This window comes from Hemitrygon akajei, chromosome 1 (genome assembly GCF_048418815.1).
Source record: "Hemitrygon akajei chromosome 1, sHemAka1.3, whole genome shotgun sequence".
Taxonomy (NCBI): domain Eukaryota; kingdom Metazoa; phylum Chordata; class Chondrichthyes; order Myliobatiformes; family Dasyatidae; genus Hemitrygon; species Hemitrygon akajei.
In genome coordinates this window covers 70,394,725-70,422,611 of record NC_133124.1, presented here as the reverse complement: position 1 = coordinate 70,422,611, position 27,887 = coordinate 70,394,725, and the positions used below count along the sequence as shown (strand labels likewise).

Genomic DNA, 27,887 nt, shown 5'->3' with positions numbered 1-27,887 from the left:
TTATATTTTTAACCATCCTATTGAAATATTGTTGCATCTGTAAATACCGATAAAAGTCTTGTTTTTCTAATAAATGTTGCTCTTTAAGCATTTCAAAACTGAACAGTGTTCCTTCTTTCATTACATTGCAAAGAACTGTTATTCTTTAAATCTAGCATCCAGTTTATTCAGTGTAAAATCCGAGTCATATGCACACCATTTAAGAATTGCAATATCTCCCTCTCATTCATATTCTTTTATAATAGTTTTCCATATTTTAAGAGTCCATTTCACCCATGGGTTATCAATAGTATTTATGTACCTTTGTGTTTTTCCATTGAGCGTCATATGATGGGTTGCACCAACATATCACAGCTCTCAACTGTGCTGCAAAATAATAATCTCTAAGAGAAGTTAGGCCCCATACCCCGCTTTCCTTGGCTAATTAAAAAGTTTTGAGATGAACTCTAGGCCTTTTACCTTGCCAAATATATCTTGATAACATTTTGTTCCATTCATTGAATTGATTTTGATTAACCTCTATTGGTAGGGTCTGAAAGAGATATAATAGTCTGGGCAGTATATTCATTTTAGTAGATTCAATCCTTGAACTGAGACTAAAAGAAGGAATTAGGTTCTATCTTGTAATAACTTCCTTAATTTTTTTTTATATATAGGCTGATAATTGCATTCTGATAATTCTGCCAAATCTTTTAGCATAAAATATTTGAAATATTTTATGCCCAAATATTTGAAAGCCTGTTTGCCACACCCAGGGATATCTCCTATCAATTTCTCTTGGTGGGCTATAATTATATTAATTTGGTTTTATCTATGTTGATCTTGTATCCTGATAATTGACCATATTGTTCAAAGGAGTGCATCAATTCAGGTAAAGAGTATGCTGGTTGCCCAAGATACATCAAAATGTCATCCGTGTAACAGCCAATTTATGCTGTCCTTTAATAGTAACTCCCCTGATATCTTCATTTTGTCGGATGTATTGAGCTAATGGTTCCAGATATAACGTGAAGAGTAGTGGTGATCGTGCATAACCCTGTCTCGTGCCCCTTTCTAGAGTAAAGCTATTTGATAAATATTCATTGATTTTAATCCTAGCAGTAGGGTTGTCATATAGTGCCTGTATAGTTTTAATAATTCTGTTATGGACACCAAATCTATGTAAAACTCTGTAAAGAAAATTCCGATCAACCGAATCAAACGCCTTTTCAGCTTCCACACTTATCACTATTACTTTGATTTTAATTTTTTGTATATGATGCATAATGTGAAGTGTCCTTCGTATATTGTCTTGTGTTTAACGTTGTTGTATAAAACCTGTCTGATACATATCAGTATGGGTAGAAACTCTTCTAATCATTTGGCCATGATGGAGGTTTATAATCTATAATCTACATTAAGAACAGACATTGATCTAAATGACCCACATTCCATTTTATCCTTGCCTTCTTTCGGTATAGGTGAGATTATCGCTTCCTTCCAGCTGGGTGGCATTTCTGCCCTTTTTGGAGCCCAATTCAGTGTGGGGAGTAAGACAGGAATTAACTCATTTTTAAATTCTTTGTACCACTCTGCCATACCCATCTGATCCTGGTGACTTGTTTAATTTAAGCTTACTAATTGCAGCTTTTAGTTCAACTTCAGTTATGTCAGCAGTCATCGTTCTATTTTGTTCTTTGCTTAAAGTGGGTAACTCTTGAGAATTCAGGAAGGTGTCAATTTGGGTTATGCTTCCCCCTGGAACTTTGGAATTTACAGTTTTATAAAAAACTTCAAAAGCTTCTTGAATTTCAGTTAGCTTATTTCTCATCATTTTTGTTCTTGGATCCCTAATTCTATGAATTGTATTTTCTATTTTTTTTCCCCAGTTTCCATGCCAGTATTTTCATAGACTTAGATCCACTTTCATAATGTCTGTTTCAGAAACATTAAATTTTTCCGAGTTCTTGCACAGCTACACTATTACTTTCATTCCTAATTTTTAAAAATCTCCTCTAATGTATCCATTGCTAAATTCAATGTGTTTTTTTTTTCTAGTTCCTGCAGCCTATTTTGTAATTCCTCTAATGTTTTATTCCTTATTTTTTCCTTATATGAAGATATCGCTATAATCTTCCCTCTTAAAACAGCCTTCAGAGTATCCCATAGAATGGGAGGTGAAACCTCTCCATTATCGTTGGATTCTAAGTAAAGACCAATTTCTTTTTTAATTTGTTCCTTAAAATAGGGATCATTGAGTAGACTTGAATTTAGTTTCCAAATAATATTCTTTGGTTGTAGGCCAAAATCAACAGATAAATATATAGGTGCATGGTCACTTACATCTATTGTCCCAATTCCACAGGTGTTTATTTTGTCTGTCTTTTCCAAATGTTGTGAAATAGTCTTTTCTTGTATATACAGAATGGGGGGGCAGAATAATGAGTGTAATCCCTCCTGTCGGGGAAAAGGTCCCTCCATATATCAATTAGACCAACATCCTTGAAAAGTGTATTAACCTTCTTATGTAAGGATTTTGTTTCATAGGTTTTTCTATTGTAAGAGTCTAACTTTGGTTGTAATTGTAACTTTAAGCCTCCCCCACATATCAGGAGACCTTCTGTTTCCATTACCATAATATTAGTAATTTTCTGAAAGAAACTACTATCACTTCCTGGGGGTGCGTATATATTCAATAGAGTAACTGAATTTCCCTCTATATTACCCCTTACCAGAATATCTGCCCTCCTTATCTCCCATTTCAAAAACTTTTTCAAAATTTAGCTTACTTGAGATAAGAACAGCAATTCCTCTCCTATATCCTGATTTATACGTCTGATTGGAATTAACAGCCCATTGACATTAAAGGAAATGAATTTTACTTTGTTCTTAGCCATGTGTATTTATGTCAATATATCATTGAAATTAGCAGAAAAAAATTTAATCGAACTACTCCCTGAACAAATAAGAACCAAGAAATGCAAATTAAAAAAGGCAACAAAGGTGTGATTCCAAGGCTGAGGTCTCTAGTAGATGACCCTGGATTGAGCTAGAGGAAACATCTAGCTGTGGAGGATAGCCCTTCCTACCTGTGAGTTGAGGACCCCCATTGCAGTACCCATAAAAGTAAGTGAACAAATCTATATCCATTACACAGAAAAGATCTCCCTGTGTACAGTTGGCCCTCCTTATCCGCAGGGGATTGGTTCCGAGACCCCCCGCGGATACCAAAAAATGCAGGTGCTCAAGTCCCTTATTTAACCTGTCTCAGTGCGGTGGACATTAGGACCCGGTGGCGCAGATCTGAATCCGTAGTGTTTCTGTTCACGAAAATAATCACAATCGCAATTGAAAATAAAGTGCAAGTAATAAAGCAATCAGAAAGAGGTGAAACACCATCAGTCACTGGAAAGGTGTTAGGCTACAGTCGGTCAACGATCGGAACAATTTTAATGGAGCATGTGATAGGCCCCGTCCCGATGAAAGCTGCAATTATTACTATGCAACGCAGTGGTTTAATTATTCAAATACGTATTTTTCTTAAGTGTTTTATATGCATAGAAAGGTAAATATGTACTGTATGCTAAGAAAAATGTTTGACTAACTGACACTAAATAATAACAGATGTACCTGTTCCGACTTCAAATCCGACTTAAAGATGGGTTCAGGAACGAAACTCATTCATAACCTGGGGACTGCCTGTACTTTTAAGTCATTTCTAGATTACTTATAATACCTAATACAATGTAAATGCTATGTAAATAGTTGTTATACTGTATTGTTTAGGGAATAACGACAAGAAAAAATCGTCTGTACATGCTCAAGCAACCAGTGCTGGAGAGAGAACATCCGTGTTTTCCCGATCCGCGGTTGGTTGAATCCGCGGATAAAGAGGGCCGACTGTATTCCTCCCGTGGGGGTGTGTGTGTGTGTGTATTCTCATTTAGGTGGGGGGGAAAGGAGTGAATGAATGGAAAAAAAATAATTGAGTAATATAAAATCCACATTATCTTAAGTATTTCTCGAGATAGGTACAGCACTGTCTATTTTTGCTTCCGTTTAACTTATCAACATTTTTAAAGTTAGCCAAACCTTATGGCTCTTCTGGAGGAGGTGAGGGCTGTCTTCAGAAAACTCAGTCTCTTCCTGATATATTTCTCTCATCCTCTTCCCCTCCCCTGCTTTCTCTCAGCCAGGCTTTCCCTCGGTTTGATCACGCTGATGGGCAACCCTCTGGCCTTCATGTCTGTAGTCACCTCTTCCACTGTCTAATATAGTTGCATCCCATCTTCATAAAACAGCTGCAGTTTAGCAGGATACAGAGTTTGGAATCTAATCCTTCCTTGCTTTAATATTTGCTTTACTTCAGAGTATTCTTTACATTTCTGCAGGACCACTGGGAGGTAATCTTGATCGAAATATATTAATTTCCCATCTAAAAACACCCTCTTCTTTCCCCAGGCCCTTCGTAGAATCTCTGCCTTGGTAATGTATCAAAGGAATCCAATTACTATTGAGCATGGCTTATCTTCTCTATCTCCAGTAGGCACATGATGTGTCCTCTCAATTTCAAGCTCCGTAGTCAAAGGAATCTCCAGCACATCCCGCAGCAACTTTCGTACAAACTTCGTCATAGACAAACCCTCCGCTCTTTCGGGAATATTGTAAATCCTGATATTTTTACGCCGTGATCTTCCCTCCTGGTCAAGCAGTTTACTTGCCTGTTGATTTAATATTTTTATAGTCTTACTTAGTATCCATTCCACGTTTTGAACACAATCTTTCACCTTCTCAATTTGTGTCTCTGCCACTATTTTTTGATTGACGTTGGCGAGCTCTGACTTGATATCACTTAGTTGTTGTTTTCTATATTTTTGGAATCCCCATATCTCTTCCAGAATTTTTATCGTATTTGCCGCTTTGCCTGAACGAGGCCCATCAGCCTTGCTACCACGCGTTCAGGTAGGAGAGTTGCTCGCTGCACCCCTCTCGTCCACAGGCTCCGCAGAGATGCTTTTTTTAAATCTCCATTCTTACCCCTCTTATCAATTCAGGTATTTTCGAAAGATCTTATATCTGATGGATTAACAGGGCAAAATATGCGTTTTTCTGGAGGAGTTATTGATTTAAGCTGCCATTCTGGACGATGACTTCACCGGAACCCCTCAGGCCAGGACATTTTCAACAGGCAACATTCATCATTAAGGATCCTCACCATCCATGCCATGCCGTCTTCTCATTACTACCATCAGGGAGGTGGTACACAAGCCTGGAGCCCCACACTCAACATTTTAAAAACCGCTACTTCCCCTCAGCCATCCGATATCTGAACAGTCTATAAACATCACCTTGCTATTCCTCTTTCAAACTATGTTTTGTAATGTATAGTAATTTTTGTCTTGCACTGTACTGCTGCCACAATACAAATTTCATGACATACTTCAGTAATAATAAACCTGATTCTGACCTCATTCCTGCAGGTATGGAAGTCTAGAACCACCTAGAGGGCATATTAGGGAAAGACAGCCAATTCCCTTCCTAATAAAAGTGAACCAGATGAGTTTGAAACTATTACATGGCTTCATCAAGTCAAATCCAGTTTATTGTCATTTAACTATATACATGTATATAACGTATATAGAAATGAGACGACGTTTCTACAAGCCAGGGTGTAAAGCAGAGTAGTATACTTAACACACATGGCACACAACAACTTATGGCAAGAATAGAATCTACAGATGAATTACACATAAATAACAAACTAAAGTGCAATATTAAATATTGCAAGTAGATATTATCATGAAGACTGTGCTTAAGTACTAATTATTAATTGAATTTGAATTCTACAACTGTTAGTGGTGAGATCTGAACCCATGTCTCAAGGGTCAGGACTACCAGTCTGAGAACCACTCTGCCACCACCAGTCCCACTAATAACAGTCACTGTAAAAATTACAAAGTGTCCAGAAACATCAGATTCTCCCAAGCTCCACATTCTAGTTCTTGTCTACATTCTCCAAACTCCAATTAAAGTCATGCATTTGTTTAGGATGTTTCTTATACTGGGCAAGTGTAGAACCAGAGGGCATAGCCTCAGACTGGAGGGACATCCATTTAGAAGAGAAGAAGAAGAATTTTTTTAGCCAGAGGGTGGTGAATATATAGAATTCATTGCCACAGGTGGCTGTGGAGACCAAATCATTGAGTATATTTAAAGTGGAAGCTGAAAGGTTCTGGATTAGTAAGAGTGTCAAAAATGTCAAAGGAGAATGGGGTTGATAGGGATAATAAATCATCCCGATGGAAGAATGGAGCAGACGGAATGGAATAAATGGCCCAAAACTGCTCTAATGTCTTATAGTCTTAATTATTTAATAAATATGTACATACAAATGCCTCCATGACACTGTAAAATTAGAGGATGTTAGCAGATTGTGATGTCAATCCTTCTCATACTTGGCAACCATTTAATAGTCTTATTATGGAAAGGGGGCAGGGGAGTAAAAAGAGGGTCACTGAGCCTGGTGGTACATGCTGGAGTGAAATCCAAGCAACATCAATATTAATTAAATCACTCAACTTACGATTTCAGTTCTTCCTCGAGCCACACACAGGCATCCAGATCGAGATGATTAGTGGGCTCATCCAACAGTAGCATGAAGGGTTTGATGAACAAAGCTCTGGAAAATGGTAATAAGCCACAGTAATCAGAAATGATGGATCACAAATAATAAGCTATCTAATAGTAAATGTTTCTAACTTGCACTTTGGTTACTAATAGCTTCAAACTATACCATCCAGGTGGTGCTGAAGGGGAGGCACTGAGACCCAACAAAATTACCTGGAATCTCACTCAAATGCTCCTTATAAATTCAAATTAAAGCTAATGGAATAAAGTTAGATTTTTTTTTTGTACAATTGTAACCCACATCATCCACTAATGCTACTTGACTGCAATGAAATAACAAGGGATAGCAGAACTGCAAATTAACATACAAATCAGAGGCAGGATAATGTCACATGGCCTCTCAAGCCTGTTCTTTATTGACCAAGATCATGAGCAATCTGATTAGTAAAATCAGTTAAAAACTTCCTACTGTCAAATGCCAATTATGTTTCAAACACGTGAATTCAAAATGCACCAAATGTTTTACACTGAACAGGGTAGGTGCTTTTTACTCAAGAAATATCATATTATATTGAAATTAATGAGCATTTTGTACACTTTTGAACTTTCAGTTGATGAAGGAATGCTAACTATACTACCAAAGAAACTGACTGGAATTGTGGAGAATATCTCTAAACAGCTGTGAAATCTGGATTCAGTGAATCAGTTAATCATACAAAAGAGCAATATACATTTGACAACAAGTTTTTTCACCCAAACTTGAACTGCATCTCCTTTCTCAAAAAATCTACCTATGCCATTGTTTCCATGATGCTGAAGATTATCTAATGACCCATGATCTTTAGAAAAAAAAAATTACATGTCATCTGCCTTAGACAGGCCACTGAATCTGCATCACCAAGACTCATTCTTCACTCGCTTACCTGGCAAGAGCTACTCTCATTCTCCAACCGCCACTGAAATCCTTCATCTTTTTCCGTTGCATGGCTGGTGAAAACCCAAGACCATGTAGAATCCGTGAAGCTCGCATTTCTGCCTTATCCGCATCCAACTCTTCCAAACGTTCATAGATTTGTAGAAGTTTCTCACATTCAGCTGGAATCCGGTAGGGAAGGAAGGGGAAGAAGACAGTGAAACTTCAAAAGTCACAGCTGGAAAATCTCAATCATAGGTCACATCCATTAACTGCTTTAGGCTGATAGACTAGCTGGAGCTCAAATGTGATAGTGAAAGACTGCTCATCAGCTTGCAAAAATGTGATTAGTAACAACTACAAACACCACATAGCATGTGAATTTGAGTCCCACCACAATTACAGCTCAGCACTATGATAGAGCTTGTAATAGCAAAAAGACAAAACCATCTCTTGGCTCCTTCAGTCACCTCATGCCAAATTCCTCCGGGCCGAGACAGTGTCCTACAAGAATCCAAAGTAGTTTCACCAAATACATCTCAATACTCGTGTGCTATCCAACAGGAAATAGTGCAGTGGAATCTGCTCCAACAATTGGCCAGCCCATGTCACAAAATTGCCAGTGTTAGCTACCAGTATCTGATGTTAGTGATAGCTGCACATGCTCTCACTAGCAATAATTGGCCAGTGTTACTCACTGAAATTAGTTTGAAACCATTCACGTTCTGAAAATATTGCACAACTTTATCCATCTAACATTGGTGCCACATCTTTAAGGGCTTTTTTCAGCTAAGCACTGAAAACTGAATTATAGAATAGTGAGTGTCAAATGGATTACAACAGGTTTACAATTTATAAATGGAAAAATTGCCTCTAGAACATTACCTCCCTTTGTTACACTTGTCATACTGTAGACTTTTACCTCAAGAAAATATAGAAAGAGAAATGATAGGGATTAAAGATAGAGGTGCCATAGCCAATGGAAAAGGAGACAGAGCCTGCTTAAAGCGCAAGTTTCCAAAATTGGATTTATTTTGTTTTAAATTTATCTTCAAAATGATGGTGGTGGATCACCTTCAGCCATAGAATGTGTTAGTCATTGATGCAAATGACATATTTCATTGTGTTTTGATGTGTATGCGATTATTAAAGGTAATCGCTAACCAAAATCTTTACCATCATATCTTTGGGATAAAGTAGGAAACCAGAGCAGGCAAGGGAAACTCAAGCAGTTGCAAAAACGAAGAGCAAACCCCACACCGGCAGTAGCTAAAGTGGGGATTAACCCTGAACAACTGGAGCCATCCAACAGCAGCACTAACTGCTATGCCACTGCACTCTCAAGTTCCACTTCCATGGACAGTCAACAACTTGAGATGTTCTTCCACAGATACTGTCTGACCTGTTGGCAGAAATCTGTATTTATTTCAGATTTCCTGCACCAACTATTTTAATTTCCAACTTTCAAGCTTCAAATATAACCAACACAAAAACTAGAGCAAAATCCAAAAGATAGTTACAGTCTTCATGGGCCAGACGCTCTGCCTCTTTCTCCAAAGTGATGCGTTCCTTGTCAACCTCGACCACACAATCCAGTGGTGTATTGTCACTAGGTGGCATTTCTCGTGTAAGGTGGTAAATGTCGATGGGTTCTGGTATCGGTAACTCCCGATGACCTAGAGCAGACAGCAGCATGGATTTGCCTGGGATGAGAAAAGGGGGTCAATATTAGCAAAGAGCAAGACACAAATGTCCCCTCCCAAACTGGAGAGTCTGTTAGATTCTTTGGAAACAAAGTACAGTAGCACTACTCGATCTGCAAAAATACTTTTGGGGCTATATTTATTGGGTTCCACACAGTTTTAGTTGACAAGTTCATGCTGTCTACAAGCTCCAATTTTTAAGTTGGCCAATTGCCCCAGTTTAATGATCTAGGAGGTCCCCATAAATCCCTGAACTACTGGCCCAAATACTGCAGTTGAAGATCCAGTTAGATGATAGCAATAAATGCCCACTAGGGACCCTCACAACCAGACACATTATGGAATCAGTAATGGACTGACCACATATGTCAGTGACACACTGCTACAAAAAACCTCTTATAGGGTAATAGAAGCTGCCACATTTGATAAGCTTTCAAGAAAATTGAGGAAAATCAACTTTGGAAACAGACACCAGCTCCGTACAATGTTGAAGAGTTGCGAACTTCAAAAACCTTCCAGGTACTTGTCCCAACATTCTGACCACTTATGACCTTACCAGTGCCATTGAGACCAATCAATCCATAGCGACGGCCAGTATTCAGCTCCAGCTTGGTGTCACTTAGTAGCTCTTGACCATGAAATGTGAGTGACAGATTAATAATATGAACATCTGTACTATTGGGATGAGAGGCCAAGACTCCTGTGACTGCCCGGGCTGCTGCTTTCTTCAGCTCAAACTCATCCAGCTCATTGATAATATGAGCCAAGCCTGTGAAAAAGAGATACTTTTCAGGGACGTGGAGCCGATAACTAATGAAGGAAAGGGTTAATACAAGAGTTCCTAGAGGATTCAAGACACCCTGTATGATTGGGTGGCATTCCATTTAGTTCTTCAAGAACATTGTGAAACTAACTTGCTCTTTTTAAAATGGCATTAGATAAAATTATATTAAATTTACAGTTAAGTGATCCCTCAGTTGCACCATTGTATACTCCCCTTTGTGTCACTTCTCACCCTAACAGAGCACTTAATTTATTTCTCCCTTTTAAGCATTTAACCAGCTTTACCTTGAATGCAAGGTAACCAACACATAGTGCAGAACTTGCTCCTCTCAGTGTTCTCTAGGTAAAGACTCATGAATTACCTACTGGAAAATTCCAAATTATAAACCATCTCACAATTTTGAACATCTTTAGGACATAATTTTAACATTCACATGTAACAATCTAGTTATGTTGAAATTAGAGGAGGCCCAGCCTACTGCAAGGTAGCATAGCAGATAAATTACCCACAATCAGAACCATTGATCTGGAGATGTGTTCAAATCTCATTGTGGAAAATGTGGAATTTAAATTCAAGAATAGATCTGGAATTAAACAGCTTGATTTGAAATGCATTTTTAATTGATGTAATAAGTGATGTCCACATTCTTGTATATTGGACATCAATGCAATGCCTCTTATTCAAGGAGCTAGTGATGACCCACATTCTGGAACTGCTGCTGTCTTTGCAATAAAGGAACCTGTAGTCACACAATGCAAAACATTGAAGATGCTCAGTGTTTCTGGTCAACAGGGACCAGAATTTCATAAAAACCTGCCTGATGCAATAACTTCAGGGAAGGATATTTTGCCAACCTTACTTTGTCTACTTATGTTTGCAGTTACACCAAAGATCCGTTAAGAGTATTCATGCTAAAATAGGCGGGCAATCCATTCAGCACAGTGCAAGTAGAGATAGCTCTTTTACAACAAACAAGTTAAAACCTTTCCTGACATTTATAGTCTAACTTCTGGCATGTTGTATACTGCCATAACCAAAGTCCCTACCTGCATCGTGACCAGAAGACCCATTAATCTGTGTTTTGGAATTTTCCATTTCATCTGTGCCAAGATCACCATTTTCCTCAGTACCTTCTGCGGCTTTAGGCTTACGCTGACGAGCCTTTGCTGCTTCCTTCTTTTTGGCTGCCTTTTTCTTGGCCAAATCGGAAGGCATTTTTGCTATTAGTTTGTGTTACAGTGGAAGCAGAATCTGCCAAAAGATAAAATAGTTTAGTTTTACACCTTGGGGTTCCCACTATGTGTTGAACTAGTGCTTCAGAAAAGTGACTTTGGTGCACTCCAGAATGTCATCCTCTGGCAGGGAATGGGAATGGGGAGTGGGGTTGGGAAAGACACAGAATCATTCAGATACTTCATAGGGACCAACTACAGCTCCTAACACTGAGTAAAGCTGAACCAGACTGCCTTTTATCTGATCCTGTCTAGCTTCCAGCCCGTTATCATTGATATCCAAAGACTATGCGTGCCACTCCCTGCCTGCTCACCTGCTAAAAACCTATATCCGTAGCTTTACTAACTTCAGGCTCCACCAAAATAACATTCCCGACAGTTCCTTCAAACTTTTATTGCTTATATCCTAATTCGCACTAAGTCCCATTCTCCATTATTTTGGCAATCATTCTAGATCTTGATACAGCAATGCCTCAAATCTTGTTTTCATAGTGGTGGCCTTGTTCCTTCTAATCCCAAATTACTGTCAACCTACATCTGGGATCTTGCACACTCTAAATAATTTCACTGAAACTGGCATGGAATCAAGAGCCCAAGCTCCAACCAGGTTCTTTATCATATTCTCTACCCTCAATTGTCCTGAGTTTAACTTATCTTTTACTTTGCATAGTTCCATTTCAAATGTGTGAAGCCCCAATTAAGATTTTTACTGCTAATGCTGTAGGACATTTAATTTAGTAGCTTTCTGTAAAAGCAGTGTCCTGCTGGTAGAATGCTTTGGTTTCGGCTAAAGAGGGGCTACGGTATTCAACTTAGGAATACTATGTCCTGCCAATCAGGATAGTGGAGTTGGCAGAAGAGCGGAGAGAGATTTGTTACAGACACTGTTGAGGTTTGTGGGCTTTTGGTGGGAAATGCGAGAAGAAAAGATCAGGAGAGATGGTCAAAGGATTCAATCCGACGGGAAGACGTGATTGCAAGGAGTGCTTTGCAAGATGAAGGAGCCCAAGATGAGTCATACCCAGCTTTTGGACAATATGAGCTTCAACATCATGTGCACATTTAGACTGGCTTAATTGTAACTGGCCCTTCTACTTCTTTTCTCTTCACTGCTTGATAAAGGTGAAATTAGTAAATATACTTTCTTTATAATTGTATGCAATTTACGATCCGTTATTTCTTGCCAATTGATAATTGTGTCTGGGCAGTAGTTACACAGTATTCACTCAAACTGGGGTACCGTTAAATTGAAACATCACAACTTTCTTGTTTGGTTGAACCAGAAGCATACCGACCCTAGGAGTATATTGTTTAAGAAAGGTGGCCACTGAGTCATATGGCTGTTCGCAGAGCCTGTTAACTAGCCAAGTTTGCATATGAGCTCGGTGAGGATCATAAATGCTTTGTTAATCAACTCATTGAAGTACCAGGAGATATTTACTATATTAAACATGTTACATAAAAGTAATAATGAGGAAAGTCTGTGATCCAAGGGCACAGCCTCAGAACAAAGGAACATTCATTTATAACCGAAATGGGCAGGAATTTCTTCAGTTAAAGAATGGTGATTCTGTGGAATTTGTTGCCAGAGAGTTGTAGGCCACGTCATTGGCTGTCCTTAAGGTTCTAGACTGGTAAGAGGGTTTAGGGTTACAGGGAGAAGACTGGATAAGGTGATTTTAACAAAAGCCATGATCTAATGGCAGAGGAAACTCAGAATGGAAAAATGGCCTAATTCTGTTCCTGTATCTTATGTTCTAAAAGGAAATCTGCTTCAAATCTGACCTACCTTCATCTGAGGTATAGACCACCTGGCACTTGGCTCCTGAGGAATGGCTCTGCAGCCTCTACACCCTCTGAACAAATCATGAAGTGCTGCCTAACTCTGGTTGATCGCTGCGAAAAAAAAACCTACACATCTTGAAACAGTTAGCAGCTGGCCACATCTGCAATAATCCTATCAATTCAGAATACAGGAATACAAACCAGTTGGTTAGATTGAGATGTTTGGGGGGTGGGGGGAAGAAACGATGAATAATACTTTTCCACACCAAGAATAGTTGAAATTGGAATGAGCTGCCAGTGACGCAACAACAATATTTCAGAGGTTTCTGGATTAATTATATATTTCTCTATCTCCTGCTCACTTCAATACTTTTCAAGATGCATAAATGAGCATGGCATAAAGGGATGTAGAATTCATGCACGCAAGTTGCATTAGTACAGACAAGAAGTCAATTAGAATAGCAGAATTAGGCCATTCAGCATATGTTAGCTGCTCTGCCATTCAACCATTGCTTGATTTATTTTCCTTCTCAACCCCATTCTGCTGCCTTCTACACATGACCTTTAATAATTAAGTAGCCATCAATCTCTGCTTTAAATATATACAATGACTTGGCCTCCACAGCTGTCTGTGGCAATGAATTCCACAGATTCACCATCTTTTGGCTAAAGATATTCTTCCTCATCTCTGTTCTGAAGGGACAGCCTTCTATTCTGAGGCTGTGCCCTCTAGTCCTAGACTCTGCCACTATTAAAAACACCCTCTGTATGTCCACTCTATCTAGGCCTTTCAATATATACAAACAGGATGGTTGGAGTAGACATGGTGAGCCTACATAAGCCTGTATCAATGCTATGCAACTCTGACTTTGAATAAAAAGATATTGCAGAAACAATTAAAATTACAAATTTCAAAACTAATGGAAGTGACCCAAAAACTCAAGTCCAGGCTTTTTGAGCACAATATACATGCTACCGACCTCCCAGAAAACACAACAGCAAGGTCAAACAAAAGAATACATTTTATCTAGTCATGCAACAGGCCATTTGGCCCAGCACATCCACACCAATGGAAACCTACCCTCGTTAATCACAAATTCCAGCACTTGGCCCGAACCTTCTTTTCTAGGTGATTCAAATGTACATCCAGATCTTAAATGTTGTCTGTGACTCTTCTTTCACCAACAGTGTATTCTGGAATTCACCAATCTGATTAATAGAAGTCCCCTTCATATCCCTTCTAAATCATTTACCTTTTACCCAAAATCTGACTAAGTTTACCTGCCTATATTAGGAATGTCACCTGCAATTTACCCTATCTATAAGCCCTTTAACCTCTTCTACACCAGGGAAAGCAGACCCCTGGCCTGTGCAAACCCTTCTCCTGGACAAAGAGGTAGTCACAGGATACAGGGGAGCAGCTACAGGATTGCTTCAAGATGGTGGACTGGGCCTTGTCCAATGACTCAGAGGATCCTGAAATACACCTTGGTTGTCATGGACATTATTAAAAGTTGTACACCACTGTGTCTCCACAAAATCATTAAGGCCCCCCCCCCCCCCAACCAGAAGCCCTATATAAATCTGGAGAGCCGTAATCTGCTGAAGGCCAATCAGAGACTTTCAGGTGTGGCAACCAAGTAAAATACAGGAGATCCAGGTACGATCTCTGGAAAGCCATCTCACATGTGATGTGACAGGATTTGAACACCTCTTACAAAGTGAAACAGAGTGGCAGAGATGACAAACACGAGGAAATCTGCAGACGCTGGAAATTCAAACACACACAAAATGCTGGTGGAACACAGCAGGTCAGGCAGCATCTATAAGGATGAAGGGTCTCGGCCCGAAACATCGACAGTGCTTCTCCTTATAGATGCTGCCGGGCCTGCTGTGTTCCACCAGCATTTTGTGTGTGTTGGCAGAGATGACAACAAAGCTTCTCACCCTGATGAACTCATGCCTCTTAAGCTCGTTTTAACTGTCAAAACATGGAGGCAACTTCACAAGCTCCCAGAGCTCTGATCACCCTGTGATTTCAGTGACATAAGAGCATCCTTCACAAGGGAGAACCCACGAAGGATCTGGCCCAGACGGTGTACCTGGCTTGAGTACAAAAGACCTATACCAATCAACTGGCTGGAGTGTTCACTGATATCTTTAATCTCTCGCTTCAGCAGTCTGAGGTACTCACCTGCTTCAAGCAGGCTTTAACTATACCAGTGCCCAAAAAGAACATAGCAACCTGCCTCAATGACTGTTGTCCAGCAGCACCTACATCCATTGTGATGAAACGTATGAACATTTTCCTGAGGAGAGACTTGGATCTGCTCTAATTTGCCTACCACAACAGGTCAAAAGCAGATGCAATTTCTTTAGCTCTTTACTTAACACTGGAACATCTGGATAGCAAAGATTCATACACCAGGATGCACTTCATTTACTCCCATTCGGCATTCAATACTATCTTCCCTTCAAAGCTGATCAGTAAGCTTCAAGAACTAGGCCTCAATACCTCCTTGTGCAACTGGATCTTTGATTTCCTCACTTGCAGATTCTAGTCAGTTGAGACTGACAAAAACACCTCCTCCACAATCTCCAGTGGCAAGGTTGTGTACTTAGCCCTTACTTGCCTTATACTTATGACTGTGAGGCCAAGCTGATAACACCACCGTTGTTGGTCAAATCAAAGGTGTTGATGAATAACCATATAGGAGATTGAAAATCTGGCTGAGTAGTGTCACATCAACAAGCTTCACTGAATGTCAGCAAGACCAAGGAGTTGGTTATTGACTTCAGGAGGAGGAAACCAGAGGTCCTAAGCCAATCCTCATTGGGGGAATCAGAGGTGGAGAGATACAGCAACTTAAATTCCTCGGTGTCATCCTTTCAGAGGACGTGTTCTGGTCCAGCATGCAAGGCCAATTATGAAGAAAGCGAAGAAGCACTTCTGCTTTATTAGAAGTTTGCAAAGATTCAGCATGTCATCTAAAAACAGCAGACTTCTTTCAATGTGTGGTGGAGAGTATATTAACTGGTAGCATCACAGCCTGGCATGCAATCACCAATGCTTTGAATGGAAAAGTACTGCCCAGTCTAGTACAGGTAAAGCCCTCCCCACCACTGAGCACATCTACACAGAGCTCTGTTGACGGAAAGCAGCACCCATTATCAAGGACCCCTACATTCCTGGCCGTGCTTCTTGCTGTCATCAGGAAAGTACAGGAGACTCAGGACCCCCACCACCAGGTTCAGGAACAGTTATTACCCCCCAATCACCAAGCTCTTAAACCAAGGGAAGACAGCAAGATCCTTCCAGTAAGATGACAGCACATTTAATTGCAGTGGCTTCTACTGGGCTAACCAAAGGTGTTACTGTCTTTTTTACGATCACAAGGTGCTGTTGGACATTAAGAACTTAAATACTGCAGGTCTACATCATCAATGAATTGCTCATTGGCAGAGAAACTGAAGGAGCTGGACGTTGCAGGTTGTGCTGCTGTCTGCATTAGAGGTGTCAGAGGAGTCAGTGTGCAGTCTAACAGCCAGTGATCTTAGTCACTTTTCTTATGATCACAAGAAGCTGCTGGAAATTATTAATGTGGAATTCTGCAAGTCAGATTCACTGATATATTGGCAGATGGCAGGGCTGACAGTGAGGGTGCTGGATGGCCTCAATCACAGCAAGAACTAGGCCTCAAGATGTGGTGTCACCTGCTTATAGCTGCCTAGGAAAGAGGCATGGAGTTGATGCTCTCCAACGGCATGCCAGGAATGGTGTGGAGTGTCACTGAAGCTGGAGTCAGTGCTGCCACCCCCAAAGTTCTCTCAGCAGAAAACAAGCCATATTGTGTTTGACTGCAGACTACTGTAATATTCATGGACCAAGAGTCTTGGATTATATTTTTTGTGTGACTGTATTTTACTGATATCTTATACAGTATCTATAAAAAGTATTCACCCTCCTTCCCCCCCCCCCCCCCCCCCCCCCGGAAGTTTTCATGTTTTATGGTTTTACAACATTGAATCATAGTGGATTTAATTTGGCTGTTTTGACTCTGAACAACAGAAAAAAGACTCATATCAAAGTGATCTAAATTAATTAGAAATGTAAAACAAAATAATTGGTTGCATATGTATTCACCCTCCCCCCCCACCTTTAATATGACATACCAAATCATCACTGGTGCAGCCAATTGGTTTAGAAGTCACATCATTAGTTAAATGGAGATCTGTTTTTGGAGACCTGTGTGCAGTCAAAGTGTTTCAATTGAATGTAGTAAGAATACACCTGTACCTGGAAGGTCCAACTGTTGGTGAGTACGTATGCTGGCAAGCACTGCACCATGAAGACAAAAGAACACTCCAAGCAACTCTGCAAAATGGTTATTGAAAAGCACTAGTCAGGAGATGGATACAAGGAAACTTCCAGGTCACTGAATATCCCTTGGAGTACAGTTAAATCAATCATTAAGAAATGGAAAGGATATGGCACAGCTATAAATTTGCTGAGAGCAAGCCGTCTTCCAAAACTAAGAGACTATGCAAAGCGGTAATGCAAAAGGGAGGCCACCAAGAGACCTATGACACCTCTGAAGGAGTTACAGGCTTCAGTGATTGAGATGGGAGAGTGGAAAAGAGAAATCCTTGGTTGAAAAGCCTCACACAAAATATCAGCTAGAGTTTGCCAGAAGGCAAGTGGGAGACTCTGAAGCCAGCTGGAAGAAGGTTCTATGGTCTAATGAAACCATCAAACTATCCATGTTTGGCATCAGCCAAATACTCCAACCACAAACTGTTCCAGCAGCTACCATCCGGGAAATGGTACCACAGCACAAAAGCCATGACCAATAGGCTCCGGGACAGCTTTTTCCACCAGGCCATCAGACTGATCAATTCATGCTGATAAAATTCTATTTCTATCTTATATTGACTATCCTGTTGTACATACTATTTATTATAAATTACTATAAATTGCACATTGCAAATTTAGATGGAGAAGTAATATGAAGATATTTACTCAGTATATGAAGGATGTAAGTAATAAAGTCAATTCAATTAATCAAAAACATACCATCTCTACTGGTAAGTACGATGACTGCATCATGATGTATGGATGCTTCACTAGAACAAACCCTGGAAGGCTTGTGAACATAGAGGGTAAAATGAATGCAACAAAATACAAAGAAATGCTGAAGGAAAACCTAATGCAGTCTACAAGAGAACTGTGACTTGTGAAAAGATTTGTTTTCCAGCAAGACAATGAGCCCAAACATAAAACCAAAGCTACATAGGAATGGCGTAAAAACAAAGTTAATGTCCTGAAGTGACCAAGTAAGAGTTCAGGCCTCAATCCAATTGAGAATTTGTGGCTGGACTTGAAAAAAGCTGTTCACTCATGATCCTCATACAATCTAACAGAGCCTGAGCAGTTTTGTAGTGAAGAATGGGGGAAAAAATTGCAGTACCCAGATGTGTAAAGCTGATAGAGATCTATCCATGTAGATTCAAGGCTGTAATTGCCGCTAAAGGTACATCTACTAAATACTGACTTGAAAAGGGTGAATACTTGAACAATCAATTGTTTTGTGTTTTATATTTATAATTAATTTAGATCACTTTGACACAAAAGAAAATTTTTCTGTTGATCAATGTCAAAAAAAAGCCAAATTAAATCCACTGTGATTCAATGTTACAAAATAATAAAACATGAAAACTTCCAAGGGGGTTGAATACTTTTTATAGACACTGCACGTGCTCACTATCTTATGTGTTATGAGTGCTTTGCGCTGTGTGACTGTTGGTACTGTGTTTTGCACCTTGGCCCTAAAGTTTTGTTTGCTATAATCATGTATATTCATCTATGGCTGAATGACAAACTTAGAAACATAGAAAACCTACAGCACAATTCAGGCCCTTCGGCCCACAAAGCTGTGCTGAACATGTCCTTACCTTAGAAATTACCTAGGGTTACCCATAGCCCTCTATTTTTCTGAGCTCCATGTACCTATCCAGGAGTCTCTTAAAAAGACCCTATCGTATCCGCCTCCACCACTGTCACTAGCAGTCCATTCCAGACACTCACCACTCTCTGCGTAAAAAACTGACCCCTGACATCTCCTCTGTACCTACTTCCAAGCACCTTAAAACTGTGCCCTCTCATGCTCGCCACTTCAAAAAGCCTGACTATCCACACGATCAACACCTCTCATCATCTTATACACCTCTATCAGGTCACCACTCATCCTCTTGTCGCTCCAAGGAGAAAAGGCCAAGTTCACTCAACCTATTCTCATAAGGCATGCTCCCCAATCCAGGCAACATCCTTGCAAATCTCCTCTGCACCCTTTCTATGGCTTCCACAGCCTTCCTGTAGTGAGGCGACCAGAACCGAGCACAGTACTCCAAGTGGGTCTGACCAGGGTTCTATATAGCTGCAACTTCAACTTGAACTTTAATTTCACTCAACATTACTCACCCCATTGCTGAACTATTCCCACAACCTATGGACTCACTTTCAAGGACTCTTCATCTCATGTTCTCAAAATTGATGACTTATTGTTCTTTCAGTATTTGCACATTGATGCTTGTCCATCCTATTTCATTGATTCTATTATGTTTCTTGTATTTACTGTGAATGCCAGCAAGAAAATGAATCACAAGGCTTTATATGGTGACTATTACATATACTTTGAACTTTGAATTTGCACTGCACCCTGTCCAGTGCTATCATTTCTTTCTTATTGCGTGTTAATTTTTCTGATTCAAGGGATGAAACTCCAAAGATTAAATGAGGGTGAGGAAAAGGAAAAGTCAGGACATACCAGGCAAAATAACAACCTATTCTTCTAACAATGTGTTCCCATCAGACACTATGTACTCATGTGGAAAACCTCAATGTTCACTGTATCTGCTATTGAATCAAACTGGCCCAGAATTGTATTCTACAAGTTAACCAACAACTTGTTCTAAGATTAAAGGATTGCAGCAAAGTAGCACAGATATTCTTCCCCACACTGGACAACATTGACCTTCCCCATAAACCTTGCGGAGAAGGAGTTCTCATGATGTTGTTAGCTGTGGAATTCCAGGATTTCAACCCAGCATAAGATGGCAAAGTGTGTGAAGTCAGAATGATGGATTCCAATGGCTTTACTTCTCCTTTCTCAGCGGAAAGGACCCTTGGTCTAGCAGTGACCAGGTTACATTTGATATGACCAAATGATGACCACCTTAAATAAATGAACTTGATCTGTGACAGATCAGTATTGAATTGAATTGACCTTATTTCTTACATCCTTCACACACGAGGAGTAAAAATCTGTACACTACATCTCCAGCTAAATGTGCAATGTGCAATCATAGTAATTTATAATAAATAGAATAGTCAATGTAATATAGAGTACACTCAAATCAGAGTGAGTTCTTCAGTCTGATGACCTGGTGGAAGAAGCTGTCCCGGAGCCTGTCAGTCCTGGCTTTTGTGCTGTGGTATCGTTTCCCAGATGGTAGTAGCTGGAATAGATTGTGGTTGGGGTGACTCAGGTCCCCAGTGATCCTATGGGCCCTTTTTACACACCAGTAATTATCCAGCTCTAGTCCAACACTCTCTAGAGCATCTGGACAACAACTACATCAGACTATTGTTTACTGCCTACAACTCCACTTTCAATACTCTTGCTCCAAGCAAACTCACCATCAAATTCCAGATCCTGGGAGTCAACACATCCCTCTACAATTGAATCGTTGACTTCCTAACCAACAGATTGCAATCAGTAAGGATAGGAGCAATATCTTTTGTCACTATTATTCTTAACACTGGTGCTCAACAACAATACATCCTCACTCTCCTATACTCCTCGTACAATCATTACTGTGTGGCTAGATTCTACTCCGTCCATCTACAAGTTTGCAGGTGATACCCCCAAAGTGGGTCATATCTCAAATAATGAGTTGGAATAGCTGAATGAAATGAAGACTTTCCCTCAATGTAAGCAAAACAAAAGAGCTTGTTATTGCCTTCAGGAAGGGGAGAGAATTGCAGTGCACATACTCCTGTCTATATCAACGATGCTGAGGTTGAGGGCTTCAAGTTCTTAGGAGTGAGCATCACTAACAACCTGCCCTGGTCATAGCACCTAGATACCATAGCTAAAAACCTCATAAATACCCCTCTTCTCACACAAAAAAAGATGAACAAAACAAATCAGACACATCGAACCCACCCCCTCTCCAATCCCTCCTCTTACACAAACAAAAACAACAAAACGGATTGGGCATATTGTTAGGGAGACAGAAAGGAAATTCTGTGGCGCCAAAAGAGACATCAGGATGGTGGGATGCCTCACAGGTTTAAGAGTCTATGATGTATCTGAACAACTGCAGGATATTCTCAAGGGAGAAGGTGAACAGCCAGAGGTCATGGTGCATATTGGTACTAATGGCATAGGTAGAAAAGGGGAAAGAGTTCCTACGCAGTGAGAACATAGAATTAGGAAAGAGACTGAAAGGGACCTCCGAGGTTGTAATCTCCAGATTACTTCCTGTGCCATGGGCTAGTGCAGATAGGAATGGGGTGAAAGCACGGATGAATGAGTGGCTGAGGAGATGGTGCAGGAGAAAGGGTTTCAAGTTCTTGGATCATTGGAACCTTTTCTGGGGACCCATGAACTTAGAACATGGATCAATACATGGAATTACAATGTTGTAGCCATAAATGAAACTTGGTTGAGAGGGGCAGGAATGAGTGATTAATGCACCAGGTCTTCAAAGTTTTAGAAAAAAATAGAGGAGGTGATGGAGGGAGGTGGGAGGTTGTTGCACTACTAATCACGGACAATATCACAACTGCACTCAGGGGAGACATAATGGAGGGGTCAGACACCAAGTCCATTTGGGTGGAACTCAGGAATAGGAAGGGTGCAATTACAATGTACTACAGCAAACACATTGTACTACAGATCTCCTAATAGCTAACAAGACATTGAGGAACAGGTATGTAATCAGATTAGGGAAATGTGTAAAAATAATAGGGTTGCAGTCATTGGCGAATTTGATTTCTTAGCGCAAGGGATTACGATTTAAGCATATCCAGGAAGATTTCTTAAATCAATATGTTGACAGTCCAGCAAGTTGAGGGGCTGTACTGGCTTAGTGTTGGGTAATAAGCGAGGTGACTGACCTTTCAATGGGTGAGCAGTTAGAGAACAGTAACCACAATTTCTTTACTTTCAGGATAGCTAACAATAAGGACTAGACAGCAGGTCTTTATTGGGGCACCCTTTGAGAGAAGGGTAGTGCAGTCTGATGTGACCAGAATGAACATTAAATTTGCCTGAATGCTTTTGGTAATCCTTTGCTTTGGAAACTGAAGAAGAAAACTTCAGTTTATTAAAGAAGAACAACACATAGCAAGGCAAATATAGCTCCTCCTTGTTTAAATAAGGACACTTTTGATGGCATCATTTCTGGTTGATCTGCCACCCTTGTGTCTCTCGTTGTTATTCTGGAGACATGCAGTCCTTTCATCCGCCGTCTCTTCATCTCTTCTGCTGTTTATTCCTTGTCTCTGATCTTGGAGATGTGTGGCTCTAGACTCATCTGATTCTTGTTCTCGCCCTCTCCTTTCTGCTTCCCGATGATGTAATCTCTTGACCATAATGTCCCCCTTCTCTTTCCATGTGGCATAATTAGGCTGACCATATTTTTTTTTTACCCTAATGCTGGACAGAAGATATGAAGCAGTAACACCAAAGCCTCCAGGATGCTGATTATTCTTGATGGTTGGCACTCTCCTAAATGGACGTGATATAGTCACCGCTGTCCTTCGACTGCAGCAAAGGGCTTGATGGGTGTCTCGAAGTACGTCATTACAATAAGATTTAATTATCTCTTATTGATGGGTGCAAGTTAGATCTGTCCCAATCCTGCACATGCTGATTGTGCAAAAACAGAATGTAACCACTCAAAATAGACCTGCCCTGCCCTTTTGCTCTGGTTGGTGTCGCTGCTGTGAGCATTGTAAGCCGCTTCTGAGGCTGGCTGTGCGCATGCGTCATGGTGTTGCGTCGCAGTTTCCATCATGACTGACTTCGGCTCTCGGGTGAAAGCGGGGCTGTTGATTTGGCGAGTGAGCAATTTTATACATATAACCCTAAACTTTCCCTGCATTCTGTAAATTAGCGCATCTTAAGTTGAGTTAGCCAAAAATAGTGCCGCTGTAATGCACCGTTTGCGCTAACTGGAGATCACAAACAAACAGAGCATGAGTTTTAGCAGTATATAGATAGGTATGTCCCTTGTGGGAGTTTAAAATTGGAGTAGGACAAATTATGAGGGCATGAAGCAGGAACAAAGAAGTGTTAATTGGGAACATCTTTTCTCTGACAAGTCCACATCACACAGGTGGAGGGTGTTTAAAGGTCAATTGCACAGAGTACAGGAAAGGTATGTTCCTGTTAGACGGAAGGACTGCGATCAAAAGATAAAAGAACCTTGGATGTCCAGAGAAGTAATGAATTTAGTCAAGAGAAAGGAAAAGTATGTAAAGCTTCGGAAGTTAGGAAGCTTCGGAAGGAGAATGTGTGGAGCAGGTTAAGACCTACAAGTATCTGGGAGTACAGTTAGACGAGAAGCTAGACTGGACTGCCAACACAGATGCCTTGTGCAGGAAGGTACAGAGTCGACTGTACTTCCTTAGAAGGTTGGCGTCATTCAATGTTTGTAGTGAGATGCTGAAGATGTTCTATAGGTCAGTTGTGGAGAGCGCCCTCTTCTTTGTGGTGGCGTGTTGGGGAGGCAGCATTAAGAAGAGGGACGCCTCACGTCTTAATAAGCTGGTAAGGAAGGCGGGCTCTGTCGTGGGCAAAGTACTGGAGAGTATAACATCTGTAGCAGAGCGAAGGGCGCTGAGTAGGCTACGGTCAATAATGGAAAACCCTGAACATCCTCTACATAGCACCATCCAGAGACAGAGAAGCAGTTTCAGCGACAGGTTGCTATCGATGCAATGCTCCTCAGACAGGATGAAGAGATCAATACTCCCCAATGCCATTCGGCTTTACAATTCAACCGCCAGGAGTAAGATATGTTAAAGTGCCGGGGTTAGGACTCAATGTATTTAAGTAAACTACTTAAGAACTTTTTAAAAGCTATTATTAATGCTTTTTGAGAGGGTGATTTTAGATGCATATCATATTTTTACTGAGTTAAGTATTGTATGTAATTAGTTTTGCTACAATAAGTGTATGGGACATTGGAAAAAATGTTGAATTTCCCCATGGGGATGAATAAAGTATCTATCTATCAAACAAAGCATGTGAGCAGTACAAAGCTAGAAATGTAAAGAAGGGAATTAGGAAAGCCAGGAGAGGCCATGAAAAGTCTTTAGCAAGTAGGATTAAGGTGACTCCCAAGACATTCTATACATACATCAGAGCAAGAGAATAACTATTAAGAGGATGGGACTACTTGAGGATAAAGGAGGGAACATTTGCTTGGATGCAGGGAATGTGAGTGAGGTACTTAATGAGTACTTTGCTTCAGTATTAACCAAGGAAAAGGATAAGAAAGACAAGGAGATCAGTGCAGAGTGTATAAATACGTTAGGGTTGTTTACAGATTAAGGAGGAGGAAGTGTTGGGCCTCCTAATGAGTATTAAGGTGGATAAATCCCGAGGGCCTGATGGGATTTACCCCAGGTTACTGAAGGAGGCAAGATTGCAGGGCGCTTGGCCAATATCTTGTCTTCTCTAGCCACAGCTGAGTTCCTGAAGAACTGGTGAGTGGCTAATGTTGTACTTCTATTTAAGAAGGGAACAAGAGAAAACCCTGGGAACTATATCAGTTGTAGGGTAATTGCTGGAGAAAATTCTCAGAGGGGGAAGAGAAATAGGATATATGAGCATTTGGAAACCATGGCTTAATTAGGGAGAGCCAGAATGGTTTTGTGCGAGATACCAACTGATTGGATTTTTTAACAAGGTGATGAGAGAAAGACTACTGGCTGTAATAGCTGCGAGTGGTAGTTCAACTAAGTACTGAGCAAAGGGGGATGAATACTTTCAAACTGCTGACATTTCAGTTTTTGAATTTTTAAGTTTTTCATGCTTTACAGTTATCCCTCCTTTTTGGGCTCTACTGTGGAAAAAAAGAGCATATGATTCACAAATAAAAATTCTCAGTTAAATTAATCAAAATTCTTGGTTGTAATACTCATTTATGTGAACAAAGGGTTGGGGGGGGGAATAGTTTTATAAGACACTGTAAATAACACCACACTAGCAATATTACTGTGTTTCATGCCAAAACAAAACTGAAAAACAATGACCAGATCCTCCATATTCTATATAATCTATAATAGGGTGGGGAGGGGGATGGAAGATGTGCTTGGTGGTGGGATCCCATTGGAAATGGCATAAGTTATGGAGAATTATGTACTAGGTGTGGAGGCTAGTGGGGTGGTAGGTGAGGACAAAAGGAGCGCTATCCTTGGCATGATGGCAAGAGGATGGGGTGAGGGCAGATGTGCACAAAATGGAAGTGATGCGGGTGAGGGCAGCATTGATCAAGGAAGGGAAGCCCCTTTCTTTGAAGGAATGGGATATCTCTTCGAAGGAATGGGAATAGGATATGTTCTGGTATGAAAAGCCTCATCCTGAGGGCAGATGTGGCAGAAATGGAGGATCTGAGAGAAGGGTATGGCATTTTTACGAGTGACAGGGCACAAAGTGGTATAGTCCAGATGGCTGTGAGAGTCAGCAGATGGAGGCAAAGTTGATAAACCTGTCATTAGCCAGATAATAGCCATGGTAGAAGTATTACTGAAAAAACATTTTGAACTTTAAAATAAATGAAACATAATAGTATACAATGATGAAATTATGAGCATCTATGTAGATTGTGTGTACCACACAAAACTTAACAGACAAGTCTACAGATGAAGCACTTTAAGCAAAAATTAAGCTATCACATTACATTTTAACAACCTGTACATCTTTGGTCTGAACTTCAAAGGTAATACATCTGCATTATCTAAATCAATTTTCCAATACTTCATCTTTTTTTTTAAATATTGGAAAGGTTCCTTGAAAGAAAACAATTCAAGTCAGAGAATGGCTTGCAGCTCGTCCAACTAATAAAAATCAGTTATTATAAACAGAGCCTAAGTATTTACACTGGAAAATCTGGAAATTGCAAGACTCAGTTAATATAGTGACCAAATTTTAAAAACTTGTGTTGTGATTACATGAAAAAATTATAGAATTAGAATTTCTTAAAATTTCTTACATCCATCTCACAACATGAAGACTGAAAATATTTATGTAGCATCTCCGTCACTATGTACAAGCAATAAGGAAGGGAAATACTGCCCAAACACTAAGACTATATACATAATTGTTTTGCAACAATGTATGTAGTCATATGTATGTGTACACAGATAAATCATAACATTCTATACCACTATAGAGACAACTACTTTCAATAATATTCAGCGAGTGAATATCCTAAAATAAACTGTTCCCATTGGAGGCATCAAGAAATAGGAACAACTGGTCTTTCAGGTATGGTAAATCTTGTACACCTTATTTTTAAGGTAACTTTAAAAAAAAATTCTTTCTTCTCTTTTAATATACATATATCTGTGCACTGGTAATGCTACTGTGATACTGTAATCCCTTTGGGATCAATAAAGTATCTATCCAAACTTCTGTTCTTACCTTAGTAACATTCTTTCCCCATCCCCCTCATGAATTAAAAATCTATGTTGCAGGAATAGCCCACACGTACCTGCTCTATCATAATTTAAGAACACAATGATCACTAAACTCAGCACCATTCTCCTATACTAACTCCTTGATACTCTGAGGATCACTCAGCGAGGCCTCCACCGGATGGCCAAGGTTCGTCACCCTCTGACCAAGCAAATACTCCACGGAAGGCCCACCATAAAGAGACAAAGGAGGCCAAATAGCTGCGTTTACTGTAGGTTACACGAGGTCACTGCAACCAATATGTGTATAATCAGCAACAGGTCAAAGTGTTCTGAGAGTCGGGTCGGGGACGGCGTTATCTCTACCCCCACCCGCAAACAACGCTGGCAGGGCGGCGTTCCCTCAGTGCTGCAATGGTAGTGTCCCAAAGCTAAGGAGCATCCGGTCTCATGGAAGCCTGGACCACCCGGAGAAGGCATAAACCGCATCAACCCTCCATTCATCCAAAGCCTGGAATCCCCGGATCCCCAGGACCCCGGGAAGCCGTGGCAGGCCCAAAGCCATAACAGACCGTCCAGGCCTGTGCCCCACAGTCGCGCCGGCACTTTCACCCCCTCCCCCACCACATTCAGTGGCGGATGTCACTGACTGAATACATTCACATTAATAAAATCCTTGGGACTTAAGCAGAGAGCCCACCCGGTCCGAATGACGGTTTCATGATAAGCTGCCGAGCGCCTCCTCACCTGAGGTCGGTGCCTGCCCGCCTGCTCTCTCCTTGCCGTCGCTCCCGTCAGAGAAAACCGCGTGCACACCGGCTTCTGCTTCTCGTCAACGACGCACTGCAAAACGTAATCGGCGCCGCGCTTGGTCCTCTGGGATTTGTAGTTTACTGCCCTTTTCCGGCCTCTTTCCGTTTTAGGGTGAGATCACAAAAGACACTACATTTCCCACTGAGCATTGCGTGGTGGCGCAGCCAGTCTTCGCATTGCCTGGCTGCGAGCCGGTGCTATTTGGAGTTTCCCCAGATAATACCGCTCCTCTCTAAGCCTTCTGGGATTTGTAGTTCAATATGGGAAACTTGCTAGTTACTCAAGTATTTGCTGTACTATATTTCCTACATTGGTAATTACATTTCTGGCGTCTTCCCCC

The 27,887-nt window shown here is 40.6% G+C and overlaps 1 protein-coding gene across 3 annotated transcripts in view; it reads right to left on the bottom strand.

The window, feature by feature from the left end:
* abcf2a (ATP-binding cassette, sub-family F (GCN20), member 2a) overlaps positions 1-27,887 on the bottom strand; it is a 60,376-nt gene that overhangs the window by 29,891 nt on the left and 2,598 nt on the right. The window contains exons 1-7 of one of the 3 annotated variants that reach the window (XM_073045198.1): positions 27,482-27,547; positions 14,105-14,217; positions 11,053-11,257; positions 9,779-9,991; positions 9,040-9,222; positions 7,530-7,701; positions 6,563-6,658 (exon numbers count right to left, since the gene is read on the bottom strand). In XM_073045198.1, coding sequence (XP_072901299.1) covers positions 6,563-6,658; positions 7,530-7,701; positions 9,040-9,222; positions 9,779-9,991; positions 11,053-11,221 — 833 coding nt within the window. In that variant the 5' untranslated portion in view covers positions 11,222-11,257; positions 14,105-14,217; positions 27,482-27,547. Of the gene's footprint in view, positions 1-6,562; positions 6,659-7,529; positions 7,702-9,039; positions 9,223-9,778; positions 9,992-11,052; positions 11,258-14,104; positions 14,218-27,481; positions 27,596-27,887 lie in introns of those variants that run through there. The other 2 variants (XM_073045187.1, XM_073045208.1) reach the window with 2 other exon arrangements.